At 35.4% G+C, this 21,527-nt stretch overlaps 1 protein-coding gene across 1 annotated transcript; it reads right to left on the reverse strand.

Moving 5' to 3' along the window:
* Positions 1-7,139: 7,139 nt before the first annotated feature.
* LOC104112131 (villin-3) lies at positions 7,140-21,320 on the reverse strand. Its single transcript, XM_009622297.3, has 23 exons — positions 21,170-21,320; positions 19,049-19,199; positions 18,760-18,859; positions 18,553-18,621; positions 18,238-18,474; positions 17,978-18,155; positions 14,839-14,971; positions 14,453-14,609; positions 14,232-14,379; positions 14,052-14,152; positions 13,817-13,975; positions 12,977-13,045; positions 12,833-12,901; positions 12,593-12,730; positions 10,953-11,081; positions 10,421-10,568; positions 10,299-10,309; positions 10,072-10,212; positions 9,862-9,987; positions 9,229-9,291; positions 8,381-8,672; positions 7,762-7,976; positions 7,140-7,679 (listed from the first exon to the last, which is right to left on the reverse strand). The coding sequence occupies exons 2-23, from the start codon at positions 19,102-19,104 to the stop codon at positions 7,566-7,568; spliced, it is 2,853 nt and encodes a 950-aa protein (XP_009620592.1). The 5' UTR covers positions 19,105-19,199; positions 21,170-21,320; the 3' UTR covers positions 7,140-7,565.
* Between the last annotated feature and the right edge of the window lie 207 nt (positions 21,321-21,527).

The following is a 21,527-nucleotide window of genomic DNA, read 5'->3' on the forward strand; positions in this document are numbered from 1 at the left end:
CAAAATATTAAAAAAAATATGGGTATTGTTTTATCTATTACGTGGATGTTGTATTTCGTGAAGTGTTTCTAAACTACTTGGACTGAACTGCAATTGCATTATTTTTGGATGTATGGAATTTCTTCTTCTAAATTATTATAGTTGAAGTCATCAATCATACAAAGCTACAAAATTTAATTTCTGTCCCACTTTGGTTCAAATAATTGAGAATCTTGGAGATTTTATATGGCTTTCCCCACATGACAAAATTCAAAGAAATAAAAAAGAAAAAAGAAAATCCTAAAGTAGCCGTCCCATTTTATTTTTGGTTAGATTTTCGGTGTCTCGTGTCCGTTAACCTCATTAGAATCCAATTATATCCTAATTCGCGCTGTGTAAGGTCCATTTAAGAGAGAAACACTCCCTAACATGATTTTTCCATATCCACTAGCCGTCCCATTTGAACTATTTATTGTCTCTAATGATGGACAAGTAATAAACTATACATTTTCAATTTACATTTAATATTTTTGATGAAGATTTCATCTGACAAAACGAACAATATTTTGCCATGTTAGTATTGGTATTAATTTTTTTTAAAGCCTATGATTTATGTTTCAAATCAAAAGCCGTACTTATCAAACTTTTAAACAATGATTTTGAGATATGACCATGACAGAACATATAAGTAAATACAAGAATTTTGTTACGTTATTCTAAAATGTTCAATATATTTGATTAATTTTATGATCGTAAAAATAGACTTTCCAACATATTGCCCTTCTCCCAAACGAATGGTAATTTATAGAAGTGTTTATTTTCCGAAGCGAAACCAGGATTTGAAGCTTATATGTTTGGTATTGTTGTCCGTTTAAGTTACTGAATTCTAAACTAATAATTTATACATATTTAATAAATTTTTAAGACAAATATATAGTTTGAAGCAAAGTTAATAAGTTCGGTCAAAATTTCTCTAGATCGAAAATGGGGAGTCCATTTTCTATTGTTCCAATATTTATTCGAGCAGTTCTTGAATGAATATATCGACTCCTAAATTAATTAATATATTTTTCACGTAAGTTTAAAAAAAAAGGTAGTTTGATGCATGAAGTATTCATATTCACGCAGGGTCCAGAAAAGTCGCACCTCAAGTATAACATAAGCAGTTTATTATATACCTAATACAAGTATTAATGACCGATATCTTTTTAATTGTTTTTTCTTCACCTATACTACTACAAGAAGGTTCTTAATGAGAAGACTTGATATAAATATTAATTTAATTTAAACTTACTCTTAAGTTCACAAGCATTTGGAGTCTTTTTGTAGAAACTTTAATATAATATATATCATAATATCCTCACGGGTAGCATATATTATATGAGTTAGGTAGGGCTTGTATTGCTTTTTCTTGTTGTGTATGCCATGCACAACAAATAAATTCTCATTTTTATTCTCACATACCTTTCTTTTTGTCGAAGCCGGAAGTAGCTTTTTGGCTACGAGTTTATACGAAATCAATATTTTAAAATTATAAATACGAAAATCAACTACAATTTAACAAATATTATATCTGAATTCATAATTTTAAAAATATAATAAATTTCGTATTAAAAAAACTTAAAAATCAAATTCATTAAGTTTAAATCTTGGACTTGTCTCTGCTATTACGTGTATGTTTGCGAACGTCTTGTGAAGCTTATAGGCCATGTCTTTTTCTCGGTTTCCTATCCTTTATCTAATACTCGTATTGGAGCCTCGATTAATTCAAATTCGCACCACGTAAGACCCATTAGAGGGAAAAGTGCTCTCTATAATTAAGCTACTATGATTTTTTTTATATTTAAATTCGAACTCGAGACATCTAATAAAGAGTAAAGAGATCATATCTATCTCACATCAACCGTCAATCATATGTTATTATTCTGTATTGCTGTAATAAACAATTAAACTTTCTGAAAAAATAAAAAAATAGTATAGGAATAAATCGAGCCCACTGAATACACAGTGTGTCCTTAAGAAAATTATTCTCCTCAAGTACCCGAGGTGCTGGAATATATCCTCCCAGGATAGAACGATTTAACTCACCAGTGTATTGGTACCAAAACTCTGATGAACTGCGAACCACTCAATGGTCGTAAAACACACTGGAAAATATTGTGCAGAAGAAGAAGAAGAAGCTCAAAAAATTTCGTAAGGAAAAATTCTGGGATTCAAACTCTATTTATAGAGTCGGAAAAGAAAACGGGCCTGACCGAACCGGGTCGCGGGTCATGGATTATTCTAAATCTAAATCTAAATCTGAATCCGAAGCCGAAGCCGAAGCCGAGCCGAGCGAGCGACGACGACGGCGCGAGGCTTGCCTTTTTCTTAACTCTTTAAGAGTTAGAAGAAGAGCAATTATATATATACCCATCAAAAGCCTTTTCTTCCTCCGATATGGGACAATGTCCCTTTTCCAAGGAAAACTCAAATATTTCATTTTCCCTCCATTTCTCATTCACCTTCTTTAAGTTACACAAACTTAAAATTCCAACAATCCCTCACATGAATGGGGAATGGCTATAAAATAAAGGAATACACGGATGCATGTGTGTGTTTACATGCAAGAATTAATTATATCTGGATAAGTAGGTTTTCCTTTGAACTTTCCGTAGTGAACTTATATCGGATATACTCGGTCAATCGGTAGATTTGATATCTTTGAACCGTCGAGCTTTGTTGTATACCTAGACAACATAAGTCACACAATCAATCCTTAACCATCTATGGTTCTCACGGTTGTGTTCATTTCAGCCATAAACACCGCCTGGTTTCATGAGTGCTTAGAGAATGAGCCTTTACTTTCATTCTCCTTGAAGCGGCTTACACTTCACACTCACATAGGTGATTTCTAAACGTGTAATCCTATAGACACACTATCTGGTCATATCCTGCCAGACTTAGCAAATCATTAAAAAATCTTTAAGCTTTGTTGACTCATCAAAATGCCTTAATGCTTTACCTCGATTTCTGAGCATTATCTTCATCACGAAAATGGGTTGAGTTATTTGACAATGTTGAACCGTCATTCATAACTTTGTTTGATCTCTTTGAACCTAGCTCGTGGGATCTCCAGTCTGCTAGGTAGAGTTACCGTTATGATGACTTGTCCTAGACCTTAACCACATTCTCTTTGATGATCTTTCAACTGCCTCTCTAGATAGGCCTTTTGTAAGTGGATCCGACACGTTATCTCTTGACTTTATGTAGTCAATTATGATAATACCACTAGAGAGTAGTTGTCTAACGGTATTGTGTCTTCGTCGTATATGACGAGATTTTCCGTTATACATAACACTCCCTGCCCTACCTATTGCCGCTTGACTATCACAATGTATACAAATAGGTGCCAAAGGTTTGGGCCAAAATGGAATATCTTCCAAGAAATTCCGGAGCCATTCAGCTTCTTCACCGACCTTATCTAAAGCTATGAATTCAGATTCCATTGTAGAACGGGCGATGCACGTTTGTTTGGATGATTTCCAAGACAATGCTCCACCCCCAATTGTGAAAACATATCCACTCGTGAATTTAACTTCAGATGATCCAGTGATCCAATTTGCATCACTATATCCCTCGATCACGGAGGGATATTTGTTATAATGCAAAGCGTAATTTTGGGTATGTTTGAGATACCCCAAAACTCGTTTCATTGCCATCCAATGTATGTGATTGGGATTACTTGTAAACCGACTCAGTTTACTAATAGCACATGCTATATCTGGTCGTGTACAATTCATGATATACATCAAACTTCCCAATACTCTTGCATAATCCAATTGTGAGTCACTTTCACCTTCATTCTTTTGAAGTGCATAACTCACGTCAATTGGAGTCTTGGCAATTTTGAAATCCAAATACTTGAACTTGTCAAGTACCTTTTCAATGTAGTGAGACTGTGATAATGCTAGACCTTGTGGAGTCTTGTGAAACATGATTCCTAAGATCACATCAGCAACTCCTAAGTCTTTCATATCGAATTTGCTAGCCAACATGCGCTTAGTAGCATTTATATCTGCCATGTTTTTGCTCATTATCAACATATCATCAACATATAAACAAACAATGACTTCATGACCTGGAGTGTTTTTAATGTAAACACATTTATCGCACTCGTTGATTTTAAACCCACTTGCCAACATTGTTTGGTCAAATTTGGCATGCCATTGTTTGGGTGCTTGTTTAAGTCCATAAAGTGACTTAACAAGTTTGCACACTTTCTTTTCTTTACCAATTACCACAAAACTCTCAAGTTATTTCATGTAAATCTCTTCCTCTAATTCTCCATTTAAGAAAGCTGTTTTAATATCCATTTGATGGATTTCAAGACCATACACGGCCGATATTGCCACTAACACCCTAATAGATGTTATCCTCGTTACTGGTGAGTAAGTGTAAAAGTAATCAAGGCCTTCCTTTTGTCTATAACCTTTGACAACAAGTCTTGCATTATATTTGTCAATAGTGCCATCAGCTTTCACTTTACGTTTAAAGATCCATTTCGAACCTAAAGGCTTATTTCCTGGAGGAAGATCTACCAATTCCCATGTATGGTTATCCAAAATTGATTGAATTTCACTATTGACTGCCTCTTTCCAAAACGCTGAATCAGAAGATGACATAGCTGCTTTAAAACTTTGAGGCTCATTTTCAAGCAAGAATGTCACAAAATCTGGTCCAAAGGAAGTAGATGTTCTTTGACGTTTGCTATGCCTTGGATCTTCTATACTTGGAGTATTTTCTTTTGGTTCTTCCCGAGGTCGTTTAGGTCTTTCGCTTAACGACTCACATTCAGTTTTATACGGATAGATGCTTTCAAAGAATTCAGCATTATCTGATTTCATTACCGTATTAATGTGAATTTCGGGTATTAATTAATTAAATAATTGAAAGAAATTTTGTCCAAAAAGATTAATCAATCAATCTTTGACCGAAGCCGAGCGAGCGACGACGACGACGGCGACGACGGCGCGAGGCTTGCCTTTTTCTTAACTCTTTAAGAGTTAGAAGAAGAGCAATTATATATATACCCATCAAAAGCCTTTTCTTCCTCCGATATGGGGACAATGTCCCTTTCCCAAGAAAAACTCAAATATTTCATTTTCCCTCCATTTCTCACTCACCTTCTTTAAGCTACACAAGCTTAAAATTCCAACATCATAAACATGTCACTAAACCTACCTACCACTAGTTCCTTCAGGGTTCTTTTTTTTGCTATAAATAGTACTCCATTTGTTTTCCTTTTTGTTTACGATTTAGGATCTAGAGTTTTCTACTTATCTCCTCTTTTAGAGTATTGTCAATAATTGTATAAATTATTTGAATATCAATCATACAAAAGCTATAAAATTTAATATCTGGCCCACCTTGATTCAAATAATTGAAGAATTTCTGAATTTTGATATTGAAATTAGCCAAGGTGGACACACGAGATTGCAATCACAAATATAAATAAGAAAAATCCTAATTTTGCCGTCCCATATGAAACCATATTTGGCCCTAAAGATGGACAAGTCATGGACAAATTAGAGGAGATGACGTGCCCAATTTTTTAATTTTAATAAATCTTTTTGAATAGAAAAGTAGTGTACTATATAATATAATGATTAATGAGAAAGCACAAACTGTGTCATTCTTTCTTTTCTTACAGAGTATACGCTATTAAAAACATAATATCATATAAAGTGAAAGAAAGAATTTATACAATAGGAGAGATTGCATACGAATAATCCAAAAATAGTACTCCCTCCGTTTCAGTTTAGATGAGTTAGTTTAACTCGACACGGAGTTTAAAACTGAATTATTTCTAATTATAAAAATGTGTTATTCTTTTGGAACGGACTAATAAAAAAAGCATGTCGTATAAATTGAAACGGATGGAGTAATCCCTATGTTTTAATTTAGATGATACATTTAATTTAATCCCTATGTTTCTAATTATTTTAATATAGTTGTCAAAATTCATACTGTTTAATTCTCGAGAATAATTGTTAGGTAAGGAGTTCTTTTCTATTACTAACACGTACTATTATTTCCATTCTGATCTTTCTGTGGAGATCCTTGTTCCTCTTTTAGTCTCATTTTTCTTCTTTTTTTCATTTGAATTTTGTCCATATTCTAACATGGGCATCCATTCATTGTCTTTAAGATTTTGGGTGAAATTAAAAAATAGTCAGATTTACAAGTGATAATTGAAAAATAATCACAGTTTTAAAAGTAATCGAAATTTAGTCACTTTTCATGTAAAGATAAATCTGAACGAAAACACTGTTCAAAATTCGAAAAAAATTCCACCATAATATATTGGAGTTCGAATTTTTTACATGTGAACTTCCAGCACAATATACTGAAATTTCAGCATAATATACTGGTCCAGTATAATATGCTGAAAGTTCATACACAGGTGCTCCAATCTCCAGTATATTATGCTGGAACTTTCCGTGTGTTGGAGTTCAAGCATAATATGGTGGAAGTTCATACACATGTGCATCAATCTCCAATATATTATGCTGGAATTTTCCGTATTGCAGCAAAATAGTAGCTATTTTTCAATGACTTTACAAACGTTTAACTATTTTTTAATTACCGGTCCCGTGCTATTTTCACAAAATAAATGATGGTTTATACAAAACTGTTTTATAAAGATTGATTGAAATCGAAAAAAAAACAGAAAATAATACTAATCAATATCTCAATTAACTATAAAGCTAAGCTTAGATCAAAATACAATCAATACCATTATCATCATTATTATATAAATGTAAATGTATAAATTTTCATTTTAAATCTTTCTAAGCTAATTTAACATGAAAAAAGTTGCTAAACAAAGATCCAAGAATGAAATGCAAACCACCAATAGAGTAAACTCTTGATCCAATGTTCATTTGTTTAGCACCCAAAAACTCAAATACGTGTGATTGAAATCTCAATAGCCAATGTGTGAACAAAGCCTTAAAAAGAATAACATAACCAAAACATGTACTCGTGGAATAGTCGAGTTGCATGCAAGTTGGCCTGGATACCACCGGTAATATAAAAAAACGAAGAATAACATAACCAAAGCAGGTACCCGATAGAATAGTCGAGTTGTATGCAAGCTGGCCTGGATACCACTGGTATTGAAAAACGAAGAATAACATAACCAAATAGGTCTCTTGATGGCAAACCCCAAATGTTGTACTGCTTTTGTATCGGTTACAACATATAATGTATACACCCTTTAATTAACAAATACATAACTAGAAAGAGACGACACTTCAATGAACACAAACTCGAATACACTGATCAAATCAAAGAATCAATCTGGCTGCTGACTTTCAACCAAAAACCAAACTTCAAGCAGGCATCACATAATCTTAAAAATAAAACTATCACGAGCTATGGTCATTGAGAGAAGCAGACGGGAAAAAAAAATGCTACATACACAATCCAGGCAATATGTACCTATAAAAGTAGGTTGCTCTGGCGAGAAACATGTCACAAATGTTGAGAGTTGCAAGATGGAGATGGAAGCGTGGGACGCCATTTGGTTTCCAATGCAGATTCTAGAAGAGATCAACCTTTCTTTTGTGCATATCTTGCTTCCATTTAGGCAACTTATAGAATGCTTCTTTTTTCATACCAAGTACAGACTCAAATTCCTCATCCGAAAGATAAGCCTGAAAGAACACCATAAGAAACATGAGAAGGAATCGAGTTTCATCCAAATATAGGAATGTCAACAGTATTTGAGTTGCAAACCTCTCTCCGCTTAAAGTCAATCCCAGTGACAGGGTTGTCAGATTTAGCCTTCAGCTGTTCATAACTAAAAATAGCCTGACCACTTTCATTTCCACCCTCGTCCTGCTCTGCTTCTGGCTTTGGTTCTGACCCATTAGACTCTGCGGGCTCAACTATCTCCTTAGGTTCTGAAGCTTTTTCAGAATCTTGGACCTCAGCAGTAGAAAGATCATTTTCTGCTATGGCGGAAAAGTAAGCATCGAGGTATGTCAAACTACTCCAACAACTAAACTTAAAGGTTAATTTAAAGTAAATGATTCAATTTTCCATAGAGCCAACGTTTCCCTCAATGACATTAACTGACAAAATTTGCTATTGTAACACTTTAAGAACAATAAACGCACATAATGCATGCATAAAATAGAACCATCAACATAATTTATGCATGCATGTATACCGAGATAATTGCATGCACATGTACTTAAAACGTATGAACTAAAAGCATGAGAATAAAGGAGAAAATGATTTTGAAGTCAGCATAATATATCTTGATACAATAATAGAAGAGATTCGCAAGACACAAAATGGAGAATGCACTGAGAGCTAATAGCAAGAGGAAGAGCAAAAAACATTTTTATACCAGTAGGGCCAGAGTCTGCTGATCGGACAGGAGAGCTTCTGCTTGACCGGACAGGTGAGCTTCTGTTTGATCGGACAGGAGAACCGCCCTCAGATGACTGCTTTTTTTCAGCTGTAAGAACACCAGATAATGCAGCAATGGCAGCTGCTCTTTGTGAAGCCGAACTTGTTCCAGCAGGCCTTGTTGCAGAACTAGATTTTGGAGGAGATGGGGAGCTGAAAGCAGAGTTCAAAGCAGCTAAGGCTGACGCCCTTTGGGTTGGCCCACCTGACCCATTTGATCTTTGCTGGTTCTGAAATATAGAGCAGGCCATTAAGCACCTTCGAAAATTTTTGAACATCGGAGATTTTTCACATTCGATGTTTGGTTGATAATGACAAAAATCAACCCTTAAGTCTTCACAATCAATAACCATGAGGACACTGATTACTTTACTTCTGTGCATTCTTTCAGAAAACCTTCCTTTAAATCTGAAATATTTTAATAGCCGAATGTCATTTTTATTTGCAATTATGGTTCCTTCTCCTATTCCAAATTCTGTTGTTATATCACTTTCTTCTTGTTTTTCTTTTCTAATATGATCCTAATGTAAACCCAGACAGAGATATGAAACTTGGGGCCAGGGAGCGCCAACCGAAAAGATTTTCTTCATTACACTTCTAGTATGGCCAGCTTAGATAGGAAAACGTACAATGTTGCACATGCTAGATTGGTCTCTGAAAGGAATTATCAACTATGCGATTCACGGATTTCAGATGTCTTGAGATCACAGAAATGGAAAAACATTTGCAAGTACAAAATAAATTGAGCATATATAGATTCTTGCTTCGATGAAATCTAGTAATTACCTCTGAAGCATGACCAACACCAAAGAGTAGCATAACCTTCTTCTGGAACGAGTTTCCATGGGCCTGGTTAAATAGGTAGGTAGTTTAGTGCAGAATAAAGATCATATTATTCCTTAGAGGTGGGAAAAAACACTCTGAGATAACTGATAAGATCAATATGTTACAACTACAGATATCGTGGAGTACCAGAATTGCAGTTAAAATACCCATGTAGAAATTCACCCTCAAGTAAAGTAACTTTGTCTTCAGCAGTGAGAAAGAAGAAGCTTCAACGTGTTTGTTTAACCCCTATTACAAAGCTATCGACAGAAACCCTTTTTTAACACAGATCATTTAATATCTTGTACAAGACGGTTTATAATAAGTCCATGATTTTGGTTTATGGAAGCTGAATGGTTTTCAGCATAAGAAGAAGCTGTTTATCAAAATGGTTATTGAGTTCAGCCGATAATATTTATCGGTGCTTGTCATAGTTAATCTGTAGCAATTAGTATTAGCTCTTGCACCATCTCTCCAGTTCCTCCTCTCCAAAATTATATGGAAAACCCAATAAAGGATGACTAATGCTTCTATGACATCAACATAGGGTTTATGAGTTCCAAATCAACATTGACAAGAAGTTTAGTCACGTACACTAGCTTTCGCAGGATCCCATGAGAAAAATGTTGTAAAGAAGCAAGGCTCATTTCCTTCTGTTACTTTATAGAGTGGAACATTTGGTGATAATCCTTCCAAAGATGCAGCCATCTCTACGTATTTCTGTAATCATATTAATGGATTAAAATGTAAATTAGAAGACACGCTTACATAACAATAAATGCCTATGATAACCTAGCAAATTACCTGTCCAACGTCAAAAGCGCTCTGCTTTTCTTTGGAGTCTGCTGACTGACCAATCCAAACAAACACTTCAGCATGTGTATCGAGCAGTAAGACGTCCTCAGTTAATAAATCATCTTGAGAGAAGTTGTAGATTTCTTCAACCTAACAAGTGAGTAGAGAATAAATTAGAAAAGATAGGGAGCTGAACATAAAACTGAGAGATTTTAAATTAATACTATAGGACATACCTCAAATTTTCCTGGATATCAACGTGATAACATGGAAATCATTGGAAAAAAAATAGTTAGCAGCTGAAAGATATCCTTATTGCAAATACAAAATAAAATGAATTATAGGATAATGGATACACCTTTATTAAATGAATAAGCAAACAAGTGGGGATCCCGGGAGACTTCTGTAGCCACTTTCTTGCTGGTATAACTTTGTTTTCCTCCAACAGCAAACCAGAAAGCTGAGCTCTCTGTTCCCTCTTTAGTGTGTTTCACTGTCGCTCCTGGCTGAAGTTGCACAGAAAATTAACTCAATTAGTCCTGTGTAGCACACACTAGGACGAAACAGGATAAAATGTGTTAATATTTTTCCAATTGGAGTAGATTGTCACCTTCCATGCTAGCTCGAATAGTGAGAATTGCCAGATAACAACTTTTAGCATGAAAAAACTCACTCACTGTCTCACTCGCTGTAGATATGGATATATTTTATTTTCATTATTAATTATATATCTAGGGTAACTCTCATAAACTCAAGTGGAATCTGCTTGAGAATAGAAATTTAAATTCCCCTCCTAGTCTTTGGATATTTCAAAGTGAAATCCTTGGAATTTCAAAGTGAAATTATGAGCACTTTCTCAAAGAGTACTTAAAAGATTGGGCCCTTCTCACCTTCAAGAATTCTGCAACCTTAGCTGCTAATTGCTGCTGCTCGTAAGTACTCTGGTTACCGTGCCAACTGAATATTGAAGAGCCAGATTGCAGAAGAAAACACTCATTAGAGTTCAGCGAAGCTGGCACCTGACAGAGTTTAGACACGAAAAGAAAACAATAAATAATCCTGGTAGAAAAATTTAATTTCATAAGTTCACAATTTTCAGTAATGAGATGAGAATTGCAACATTAACTAATCACAGATTACAGTCATCGATTAAACCAGTCAAGTCTCCTGAATTAGAAGTAATGAGCTCTCGACACCAAAAGCAATGCATTGGGAGTATAATTCAATGATATCATAACTGAAAAAAATACACAGGTATGCATATAACAAAGAGAGAGAGAAAGTACTAAATATAATCACAGCAAACAAGTATAACTTTGAGCTTTTTCAACAGTAGTATTTCAGGTAGAGTTGAAAATTACTCGAGCTTAATTAGGACTATTATCTTCCTAGATCTGCCCCTCAACACCAAAGCAAATCAAAACAAGCAACTAGCTCGTACCCTCTTGTAATAATAATACTAGAACACAAGTAAGAAAGTAAGTACTAACAGCAAAATTAAACTATTAGAACTATGAACACCAAAACAAAGAAGATTATAACTGGGATTGTACGGTATGTTGAAGACAGGATATACAGCGGAGCGGTCACTGAGAGTTCATACCAGATCTCAACTAGTTTGGGATTGAAGCATAGTTGATTAAAAACATGCTGAGCTTTATCCAGGTATCTAAGCAGACCATAAGAAATCTTAATAATTTATCATAAGAATATATTATAGAACTATTTCCAGAAAAGGAGCATACTAGCACTCAGCTTTCCTTCCCCCAAACTTGATCGCTGCAACTATAACGCATGCAAAGAACACGTTTGACAAAAGCAGACGACCATATCACCATATAAGGTAGTAGAAAGCCCACACTGAGCCAGCAATAGAATAGAGGTATAAGTTTCACTAGAGGGAGGCGTTCGCACTCGAAAAAAAGATTCTATCAACCTGGAGAGTAGCTACTCTCTATCAAAAAACAAGTGTCATCAAAGGCGAAAAGCGCAAAAAAGCTCTAAAGTCTATTGGGGCCTTAAGCGCAAAGCACAAAAAAAGCATGGGTTTTTATGAAGAAAGGCGCTAATGGAGAAAAGCTACAAATATATGTGTAGTCCAAGATTAACATCTATAAGCATGAATACCAAATATATGGACAAAAAAATTAAAGAAAATTTACGATAAAGTGAAATATCAATTGTTTAGTGTCGCCTCTTCAAGATTACGCTCATTGGCAAGGAAAAGTATGCCTTAGGGCCTTGATGACAACACTGAAGCGCCCGCTAAGCGAGGCGAAGCGCTCAACATGTTTTGAGCCTCGCTTCAGGGCTTAAACGCGCTTTAAGCGCGCCTTTGATAACACTGCTAAAAACAGGTTGACAATGTGGTTTGCGACAATTAAAAGAACGGTATGAAGTAAGACCAACAAGAACGCAGATAGGAGAACATATACCATAGGAGCAAAGGATATTTTCTGCTTAGAATTCTAAAATAATTATCTGCAACTTTAGTAGCCAAAAAAAAAAGGTTGAAGGTCTGTAAGATTACAGCATCAACTTGAACCGCTTTGTTATTATGCACAGAAGTTCCAGATAACCGAATAAGTGCAACTGAATCAGCAGCATAGGTTTCATCATTCAAGCCTTTATCAGCAATATAATTTTTGTAGCCAGAGCTCAAACCACCCTGAGGAAAACAGAAATTCATCAGGGTTATTGAAGATGTAATGTAAAATCAAGTTCTGCAGCAACAACAGCCTGAATTACGCTGTATGAAGAGGTACCGTACCTTAAGGACCAGCATGGGCTGGAAGATTGCAACAAATTGTGGAGGTTCTTTCCCTTGAAACACCCGACCCTGGACAATGTTAAATGTCAAATTAAAACCTCACCGACTTTTTGAGAGAGAGAACCAATATGTGATGAGTAATACCAGCACAGGTCTTCCTTTAAAAGAATTGCACATTGTACTGGCCAATCGAGCAGCCATGCTTTGGTCCTCCTGTATCAAAGCACATGAATTCATCACGTAACGAAATTGGATAACGAGCATTCAGACTCATTACATATCTCCAACAAAGCAGAAAGACGAAACACAAGCTAAGAAAGGGTACTAGATGAAAGCACAAGGCTGGTTTTTTTAGACCCTTCACATTTAATTTGGCCCCTTCCCTGGTGGAGAAGATCAGAACCTCCAAACATTTCAAACTAAGCCAGATAGTATTATTGCACTATAGTACTTAATCCTTGAATTGACATTCCTATAACACACTACACACCTCACTTTAAATCACTTCATCTCTTATAAAGATCACATCTGCCCCATGCTGCTCGGGCTTTTCAAAGTTGCTACCAAGTGCGTGTTGGATCCTCCAAAAGTGGTGCATTTTTGGAGGACCCAACACGGGCAAGGCAGCCTTTTTGGAGAGTCAGAGCAACATAGCATCTACCTCACTCTAATGTAATAAATCATGTTTTATCAGTAAGACTTTCTTTTATAAAAATCTCCATACTGGCCTAATTGAAGAATAGTTCACAAGAAAGTACATACATATGAGAATCATTTAAACAATTGAAGTCTTAGGTGTAAACCATTACAATTTATGGTTACATTTCCTTTTTTTCACCATTTTCACAATGTAGCTCACAAACAAGTTAAGACAATGAAAACTATAATTCTCTGAGGCATGGCATATCAAGTTAATTATTCAAACAAAATTTATGGGAAAAAAAGATGCATGCACCCTTGATTTGCAGTGACAATCCGCATTACCTCAATACTATCCTTTCCAATCCACCAGCATAGATAATAATCTTCTCTTCTATCATGAGAGTGGTAGTTGTAGAGAACTATATAGCAATCTCCACTGTAGAATTTACCAATATCTTCTTTTGGGACGGGTGTCTTTGCACTACCATTGATGCGCCAAACCTAATATTCAGTTAAACAAGCTGGTAAATCAGCACAAACATTGTTGACGAAATGGAAAGAAGGGTGCTGATCGAACCTCTACTTTTCCACCCCCTTCAAGCAATGGAGGTACTTCCTCAATCACAGGAGCACTTTTGCTGGCACCTTTGACACCGACACCTTGTTGCTTCAGCAAAGCTGTAAAGACGCGACAACTTCTTAAAACTACTGACGACAAACAACATTACAATTCTTCACAAGTTAAGAGTAAATATACCTGCTACTTTTCCTCTCCCCTCTTCAGGCGCAGGTGCGGATCCTGATGGCCAAGAGTCAAAGTTGGACTTGAAAGAATGTGGCTCATAACCTTGAATAACCCGGGTTACACGTGTTGCCTTGGGTCTATTTTGAGAGACAAGATATTCCTGGGGATATTATGAGCCATTTAGAAACAAGAAATCATATCAAACAAGAAACATGTGGATTAAACAATTCTACCTCTGCTGTTTGAATGGCAGCTTTCCTCTCCTCCAGTTGAGTTACACGACCAACCCAGACAAATACCTCAGCACCGCAATCCAAAAGATAACATTTGTTGTTTTCCAAGCTGGACTTTGAAAGTTCACCATCCATAGGACTAACTTGACCATTGATACTGCAAAATGAGGGACAATCAACTTCAGCACCACATCAACAAAATGTTGATATACAAAATCCAGTGATGAGAAAGTAGCAATATAAGGGCATTGCAATTGACATAGAAATGGGAAAAAAAAGAAGAAGAAAGGGAATCAAAGTTGTCAACATGAATTAGTTAAAAAGTAACAATTGAGTCGCTAACCTCAACCTAATAACAAACATAAGACAAAAGAAGGCCACAATACCTGTAAAGTTTAGGAGGTGTCTTCTCGGGGACAATATCATCTTCAGTAACAACCTTTTTGCTAATTGGAGCAAATCCACCAAACAAAACCCAGAATGAACCAGAATCAGACTCAGCTTGCAAATTTCCATCATCTGAGATGTACAGTGGAAAAGGTATGGAGTAGTCAAGCCCATAGGTATGTCACATAAAATTTAGCAAAGTAAAGAAAGAGCGGTATGCTGCACTAGATGCCGTACATGGCGGATAAACATAAACACTGACTCTGTCCAATATGGTATTGACATCACAATAAAGATCATTTACCCATTAGCTTACTAATTTTAAATGTTTGTTCCTTATCTTGGTTGATAATATACATAAAAGCATGGCAGCATTCAATGGCGAACTCTACTTTTCGAAATTTTCCACCTGAAGTATAAGCATGATATTTATTTTTAGGGAAAAGGGCCAAATATACCCCTCTACTTTAGTATGTTGTTCATATCTACCCTCCGTTATACTATCGGGTCACATCTACCCTTACCGTTAGCCAAACTTTTTAAAAATACCCTCCACCTAACGGAAAGCCACCAAATTAAAAAAATACCTATTTTTTTAAAACCCATTAATAACCCGTTAAATCTTTTTTATTTACTGCACTTCTTCCTTACAGATTAGTCATCTCCTTCGTAGTCATTTGTTGAACTTAAGACGTGAAAGACATAAAAATACCGACAATCATATATTCATTTATATATTGAGTCACGATTCTTTTAATATCCTTATTGTGTGTTTATTATATTCTACCTTTTCAAATTTTTTTCTTCTAGCTTCTCTTTGTTTTTCCCACCATGCAGAATTGTGCCGAGTATTCACCATGATTTTTTTCCACCATGACGTGAATGTTTATAGCATCTTATTAGGTTGGCAATTATGAAGTCTTAAGGCAGCTACCGAGGTATTTCTTCCTCCAACAATGAGCCTTTGTTGACGAGTATTAACGCACCATATTTTCTTATTCTGCTTTAAGCATTTGAGCAACGAGTAATTATCGCCAAATCACGCCTTAAGAATCAAAGTTAGATTTCAAGCTATGGGATGCGATACTCATAATTCTTAGTAACAACTGAACTTATAAGGAACAAAAATTAGAAAATAATTAGAGAAGATTCAATTTAATATCAAGCTAGAGCAGTGTTGTAAATAGCAAGCGTTATGTTGCTAATAGCGTGTGGCGACGCGACACGAGGCAATAGCGCTAATTTGGTATCTTGCGTTGCGATTCAGAAAAAGCGTGCGCCTCTGCCTGTGTAGCGAGAGGCGCTGCGAGGCGAGAGGTGCTACGTAGCGACGTTATTTGGAAAAAGAAGAAGAAAAGGCAGCGACAATGAGTAAAATACAAAATTAGGGCTTGGGTTTTCACTTCTTCTCCTTTAGCGACTGTTTCTCAGCAACTTCAAAAATTAGGGCTTGGGATTCATCTTCTCCATCATCAGACATCAGTATAGTAACCCAGGTATGTTACTTTCTTTTCTTTTCTTCTTCTTCTCCTTTCTTCTTCTTCTATTTCAGAAGTCTTTTTCTCTTTTCCTTCGACACTTCGTTTTCGACCATTGTTGTCTTCTTCTTTTTTTTCTTTTTCTTCTTCTTTTTTTTCTTTTTCTTCTTCTTTCTTCTTTCTTCTTTCTTCAGTGATCAGCTCCTTCATTCTTTCTTCCTTTTTCTTCTTCTCGTCTTATTTTTGGTGCTCTGTTTTTCGACAGGAGCAGAGGCAGAGCAGGGGCTCTTTCTTTCTTTCTTCGCTTCCTCTTTCTTCTTCTCTTATTTTTTTTTTTGGTCTGTTTTTCGACCAGCAGCAGTGGCAGTAGAGTCTCTTTTTAGGCTCTATTTTTTTTTGCTCTGATGAAGACTCCGCTGATGAAGAAGATGATAGCCAATATAATGCTAACATTCATGAAGTTCTAAAATTTGAAAATCTTGAAGAAGAATAGATGTTGCTTGTTTTAGACTTTTAGACTTTAGTTTATGAATCTACTATGACTATCTATTGAGTTTTTAATTTTTGAATTGATATATTTATTAATATATTATTGTTATTGAGTTTTTAGTTATATATATATAAAGATAATATTTTATGCTTTCGTATAAATTGTCGCTTCACATCAAAAAGGTGAGCGCTTCGCTGCAAGCCTCTCGCCTCAGTGAAGCGGGCCCTCGTCGCTATTTGTCGCCGCGCGCTATCCAAAACACTAAGCTAGAGTCTAAGAATATCATCAAGAATGAAAGAAAGTACACCAACAAGTTGGAAAGTAACTTAACAACCTAAGTACACTAACTTCACGCATTAACCAAACACAAATATTGGAAACAACAAATATATCAGTTGTTAGCAACATACAAACTAACTATAAAGTGTGCATTGCATTAGACAAAGGGATGCCATATTATAACCACAAAAAATACAACTAAAAGTGATAACATGACATCCTAACGCCATCATGAACAACTAAGAACCAAAAATATAAATTCTTACTAATCCTACTTTCACCATTATTCTCGGTCTCTCTAAATGAATAAAATGTGTTAAGACGTCTCAGAAATCTAGGTTCCATATTTTTATATGATGGGTTTAACGGGTTATGGGTTAATGATTTTTTTTTAAAATGATTATTCTATTAATCTGGTGGATTCCGTTAGATGGGGGGTATTTTTAAAAAGTTTTGTTAACGGTAAGGGTAGATATGTCCCGATAGTATAACGGAGTGTAGATGTGAACAATATACCAAAGTAGAGGGGTATATTTGGCCCTTTTCCCTTTTTATCGTTTGAGAAAACTTTCAACATTATATGAACAATATTACTTACTCCATCTGTCCTGACATGAGTGTCCTTCGATTTTGATGGTCAAATTACTAAAAGTTTAGAATGATACTAGACAGTTACTTTTCATATGAAAGTACCCTTGAAATGCTACCAACTGCTTAATGTATTAGTTGCAAGGGTAGAAACTAAATTGACCAGAAATCCAGAATTAAGGAGCAGATAACCTTTTCAACAATCAGATTCAAACAACGACAGGTAAATTAGGATAAAAGGGAGTGTAGGAATATATAAGACTAGACGGGCTTCTCTTTTAATATTCCATGGCTTGTACGTACCAACAATTGCAACATCACACAACCCCTCGTGATATTTTTCCTTCAAAAACTGAATAACTTCTAATGCTTTGGCCCTTTCCTGGATATTGGAGTTTGCACCATTGAACTGATATATCTTGTCTTTAGTATCCAGAATGAACACATCATCATGATTTAGAGAGGACCGGGAGAACGGGACCTGACAACATTTTCAACTCAGTTATAAGCAAAATCCAACCACAATTTGACGATCTCACACATAAGTCGTTAAGAAGATGTACCTGCTTCATCCTCACAACTCTTTTACCCTTGCAAATATACAGCCTTGTTTCAAATTCTTCCTCCTCTGGCTTCTTGAATCCAGATGCAATACCACCTTCCAGAGGTATAATACATGGTTTAAAGTATGACAAAAATTTGTCAGATTCGTGACCTTGGATTTCCCGATGCTGTACTGCTCGTCCTCCAAGAACTGCATCAAGCTCCACTGTTTTGATAGCTGCAGTTCCAGCTTCATCCTAACAAAGCATCCAATTATAGAAAATGGAAAACAACATAAGTTGGATATGGAACGAATAATGAAACTGAGCTTGTACCTGGCTAGTATCCTTTCCAAGCCAGAAGTGTATATCATATAAGTAAGCACCTCCCTTTCCTGAAGTTGTCTGAAATTTAAAATGAAAGTATTCCAGGTTATGATTATATAAATATCACTATCCATCAATGAATTCAACAAGCATAAAACATTTTTGTAAAGATAGCTCAGTATAAAATAAACCAAAAACTTATATATTAATATGTACCTGCAAGATGATGTATGAATCACCCGAGTAAAATTTTCCATAATCGGACTTTGGCAAAGGAACTGGCTGGAAATCCTCAATTCTCCAAATTTCGGTTCCTCTAAATAGAGTTAAGTTAAAATCTAAACCTCAAAATTTTCTGACAGACCAAGTTACATCATAAACAATTAACATATAGCACTCACAAACAGTCAGGAAGTAACTAAACACCTTCCAGCTTCCTGTACATAATGCATCAAATAGAATGAACTTAAGAAATACCAATGATACGAAACTCAGATAAGGATACACTCTTTGACCTGCACCCTGAAATGCAGAATCCAAAGCTTTTGCAGAGCTAGACATTGTGCGAATTCCTTCTTGTTACACTTCTTTCAACAAAGGAAACTAGAATGCCGAGTGTCCTAACCTCAGCTATTTCAATATTCTGAGCAAACCAACTGTACAATGGAAATGAGAACATCAGTATTTATGGAATATAGTACATATTGACAAATGCAACAAAATTAGGAAATTCATTAACATCCACAGTAGCACAACATAATGAATCTTCGTAAGAACATATATGAGAACAAATCGATCTTTACAACAGAGAGTTCATCACATTTGAAGTGCGATACAGCTTCTTTTACCAACTTCCCTTCCGCAAAACTTATTTAGAATCTAGAAATCATCCTACCGGTAAATTCTATCACCATCTCTGAGCACTTAAGTATCATAAGCGTCTAATATGGAGATGGTTAAAGTGGCATTTTTTGAATCAGCTCACCCTAAGATGCAGCAAGATAGGGCAGGGTTAAATCACCAAATCCACTATCAAGCAAACAACAGTGTAATAGAAGAGAGATATCCCCTTTTAAACAACAAAGAGTGTTAATCTAACTTAATTCGAATTAAGGAGGCATTCAATTTTAAAGACTAGGCAGTATTTTATTCTTCAAGACGATGAAATCTTGTCATCTTTCTAAAACTGGTTATGGCAAATGCAATAAAGGATAGTTCTTTCAAAGCAATTCTCTTAGATGATATCCTTGGTCATGTTAGATGAAGTGAAATGTTAGACAAGCTCCCTTTCTCCAGAAAACATAAAGACTTACATTAAGCATATAATTGCAGCAGATTCAAGAAGCCAATATCAGTCACTTAATCCAATCTTAACAAGATAAAACTACAACCAATAATTTTTCTTTCAAAAGCAGACAGAAGAGTAGTTGGACATGTTATCATAGATAGCTCGATTAAGTAAGCAGCCATGAGCCGACAAGATTGGAAAAGGGTTTCAACTGATATTTTCTCCGAGTACACCAATCAAACTCCAACAGATTGAGAAAGCAGTGAAAGCTATAGAACAAATATCCTCAATTCACATTTCATCCTCTATGCTCATCAAACACTCTATGCTCAAAATGAGTCAAAGTATCAAGAAAGCAGAGATGCATCGTTACGTCAGACATTTCTGGTTCTTAAATGAACTGCATTATATCTCAAACTAAGCAACAACAATAAGCCTCAATCCCAAATTGAGCTAGGGTCAGCTACATGAATCCACAATAGCCATTTCGCTCCATTCAGAAACTCAACAATCTGTCCTTTAATACAGATACCTGAAGGGTAATATCCCACTGCCCCATAGTACTCTACGTGAATGCGATACTACCTACGCGTTCGCGAAGCGCTGCAACACCAGCAGATCAGCTGCTACAAAATGGACCAGGGTTCTTTACTTGTCAAAAATAATACTAGGAGTTACTCTAACACTAACCGTTCTCTGCACTTTCAACTAACATATAAATCTCTAAACTACATAAGACTAATGGTAAGTATCGGAATTAACATTCCTCGGAGATAATGTACACCTTATAGAACCAATGATCTATTGTAAGTGTACCCAATAATCAAACATACTGATCCAAAATTCAGGCACCAACCAACAAGACAACAAATTTAACCAAAAAAATCAAAATCATTAAGAACTCATTTTGACAAATTTAATCAAAGAGCTCAACTTAAACCACAAAAAATCAAATTCTCAAGTGCCCATTTGACAAATTTAAACAAAAAGCTCAATAATCAAAAAATCAGAACCCATTGATAAATTTAAATAAAGAGCTCAACTTTAATCAAAAAATCAGAATCCATTTTGATGAATTTAAACAAAGAGCTAAACTCAAATCAAACAATCAGAACCGATTTGAAACATTTAAACAAAGAGTTCATCCAAAATCGCCCATAGATCAAACAAATATCTGCATACCAATTAATCAAATTTGAAATATAACTGAAAACTAAATAAAAAACAGATCTTTTACAATAAAGTCAAAATAAACATATCAATTCAATTCACAAAATCAAGATCTGAGGTAAATATGATCAAAAAATCAAAACCTCAAAATGATTGTAAAAATCGCACCTTTTTTGCTAGTGAGAGATCTATGAAGCACAAAATTCTCCCTCCCGCAGAGAAGAAAAACGAAAAGGGTATGTAAAGCTGGCCAAATATGAAAGAAAGAGAAAAGGGGGTATATTGCAAAGCTGGCCAAATATGAAAAAAGGAAGTGAATAATTGGAGTAATGGGGTTTCAAGATTGTATATTTTGGCCCCTCCTCTTTTTTCCCCTTTTTTTCTGTTTTCTTTGTTGCTTTTGAGATTTGGGATTGGCTGGAAAATTTTTGTAATAATTTTTTCTTTTGGCAGAGAAGAAGAAGAAGAAGAAGAAAATGTATAAAATTGTGGGAGAGAGAGAGAGGTTAAGGATGATGAAGAGAGA

Source organism: Nicotiana tomentosiformis, chromosome 4 (genome assembly GCF_000390325.3).
Source record: "Nicotiana tomentosiformis chromosome 4, ASM39032v3, whole genome shotgun sequence".
Classification (NCBI taxonomy): domain Eukaryota; kingdom Viridiplantae; phylum Streptophyta; class Magnoliopsida; order Solanales; family Solanaceae; genus Nicotiana; species Nicotiana tomentosiformis.

Bases quoted from the DNA above. Each gene is read 5' to 3' on its own strand.
- LOC104112131 (XM_009622297.3), bottom strand. From the start codon at position 19,104: ATGTCTAGCTCTGCAAAAGCTTTGGATTCTGCATTTCAGGGTGCAGGT. The intron at 9,292-9,861 runs GTACGTGACTAA...CTATTTAACCAG, and splicing joins GGGATCCTGCGAAAGCTAGT to GCCCATGGAAACTCGTTCCA. The intron at 7,680-7,761 runs GTTTGCAACTCA...GTGTTCTTTCAG, and splicing joins TTGACTTTAAGCGGAGAGAG to GCTTATCTTTCGGATGAGGA.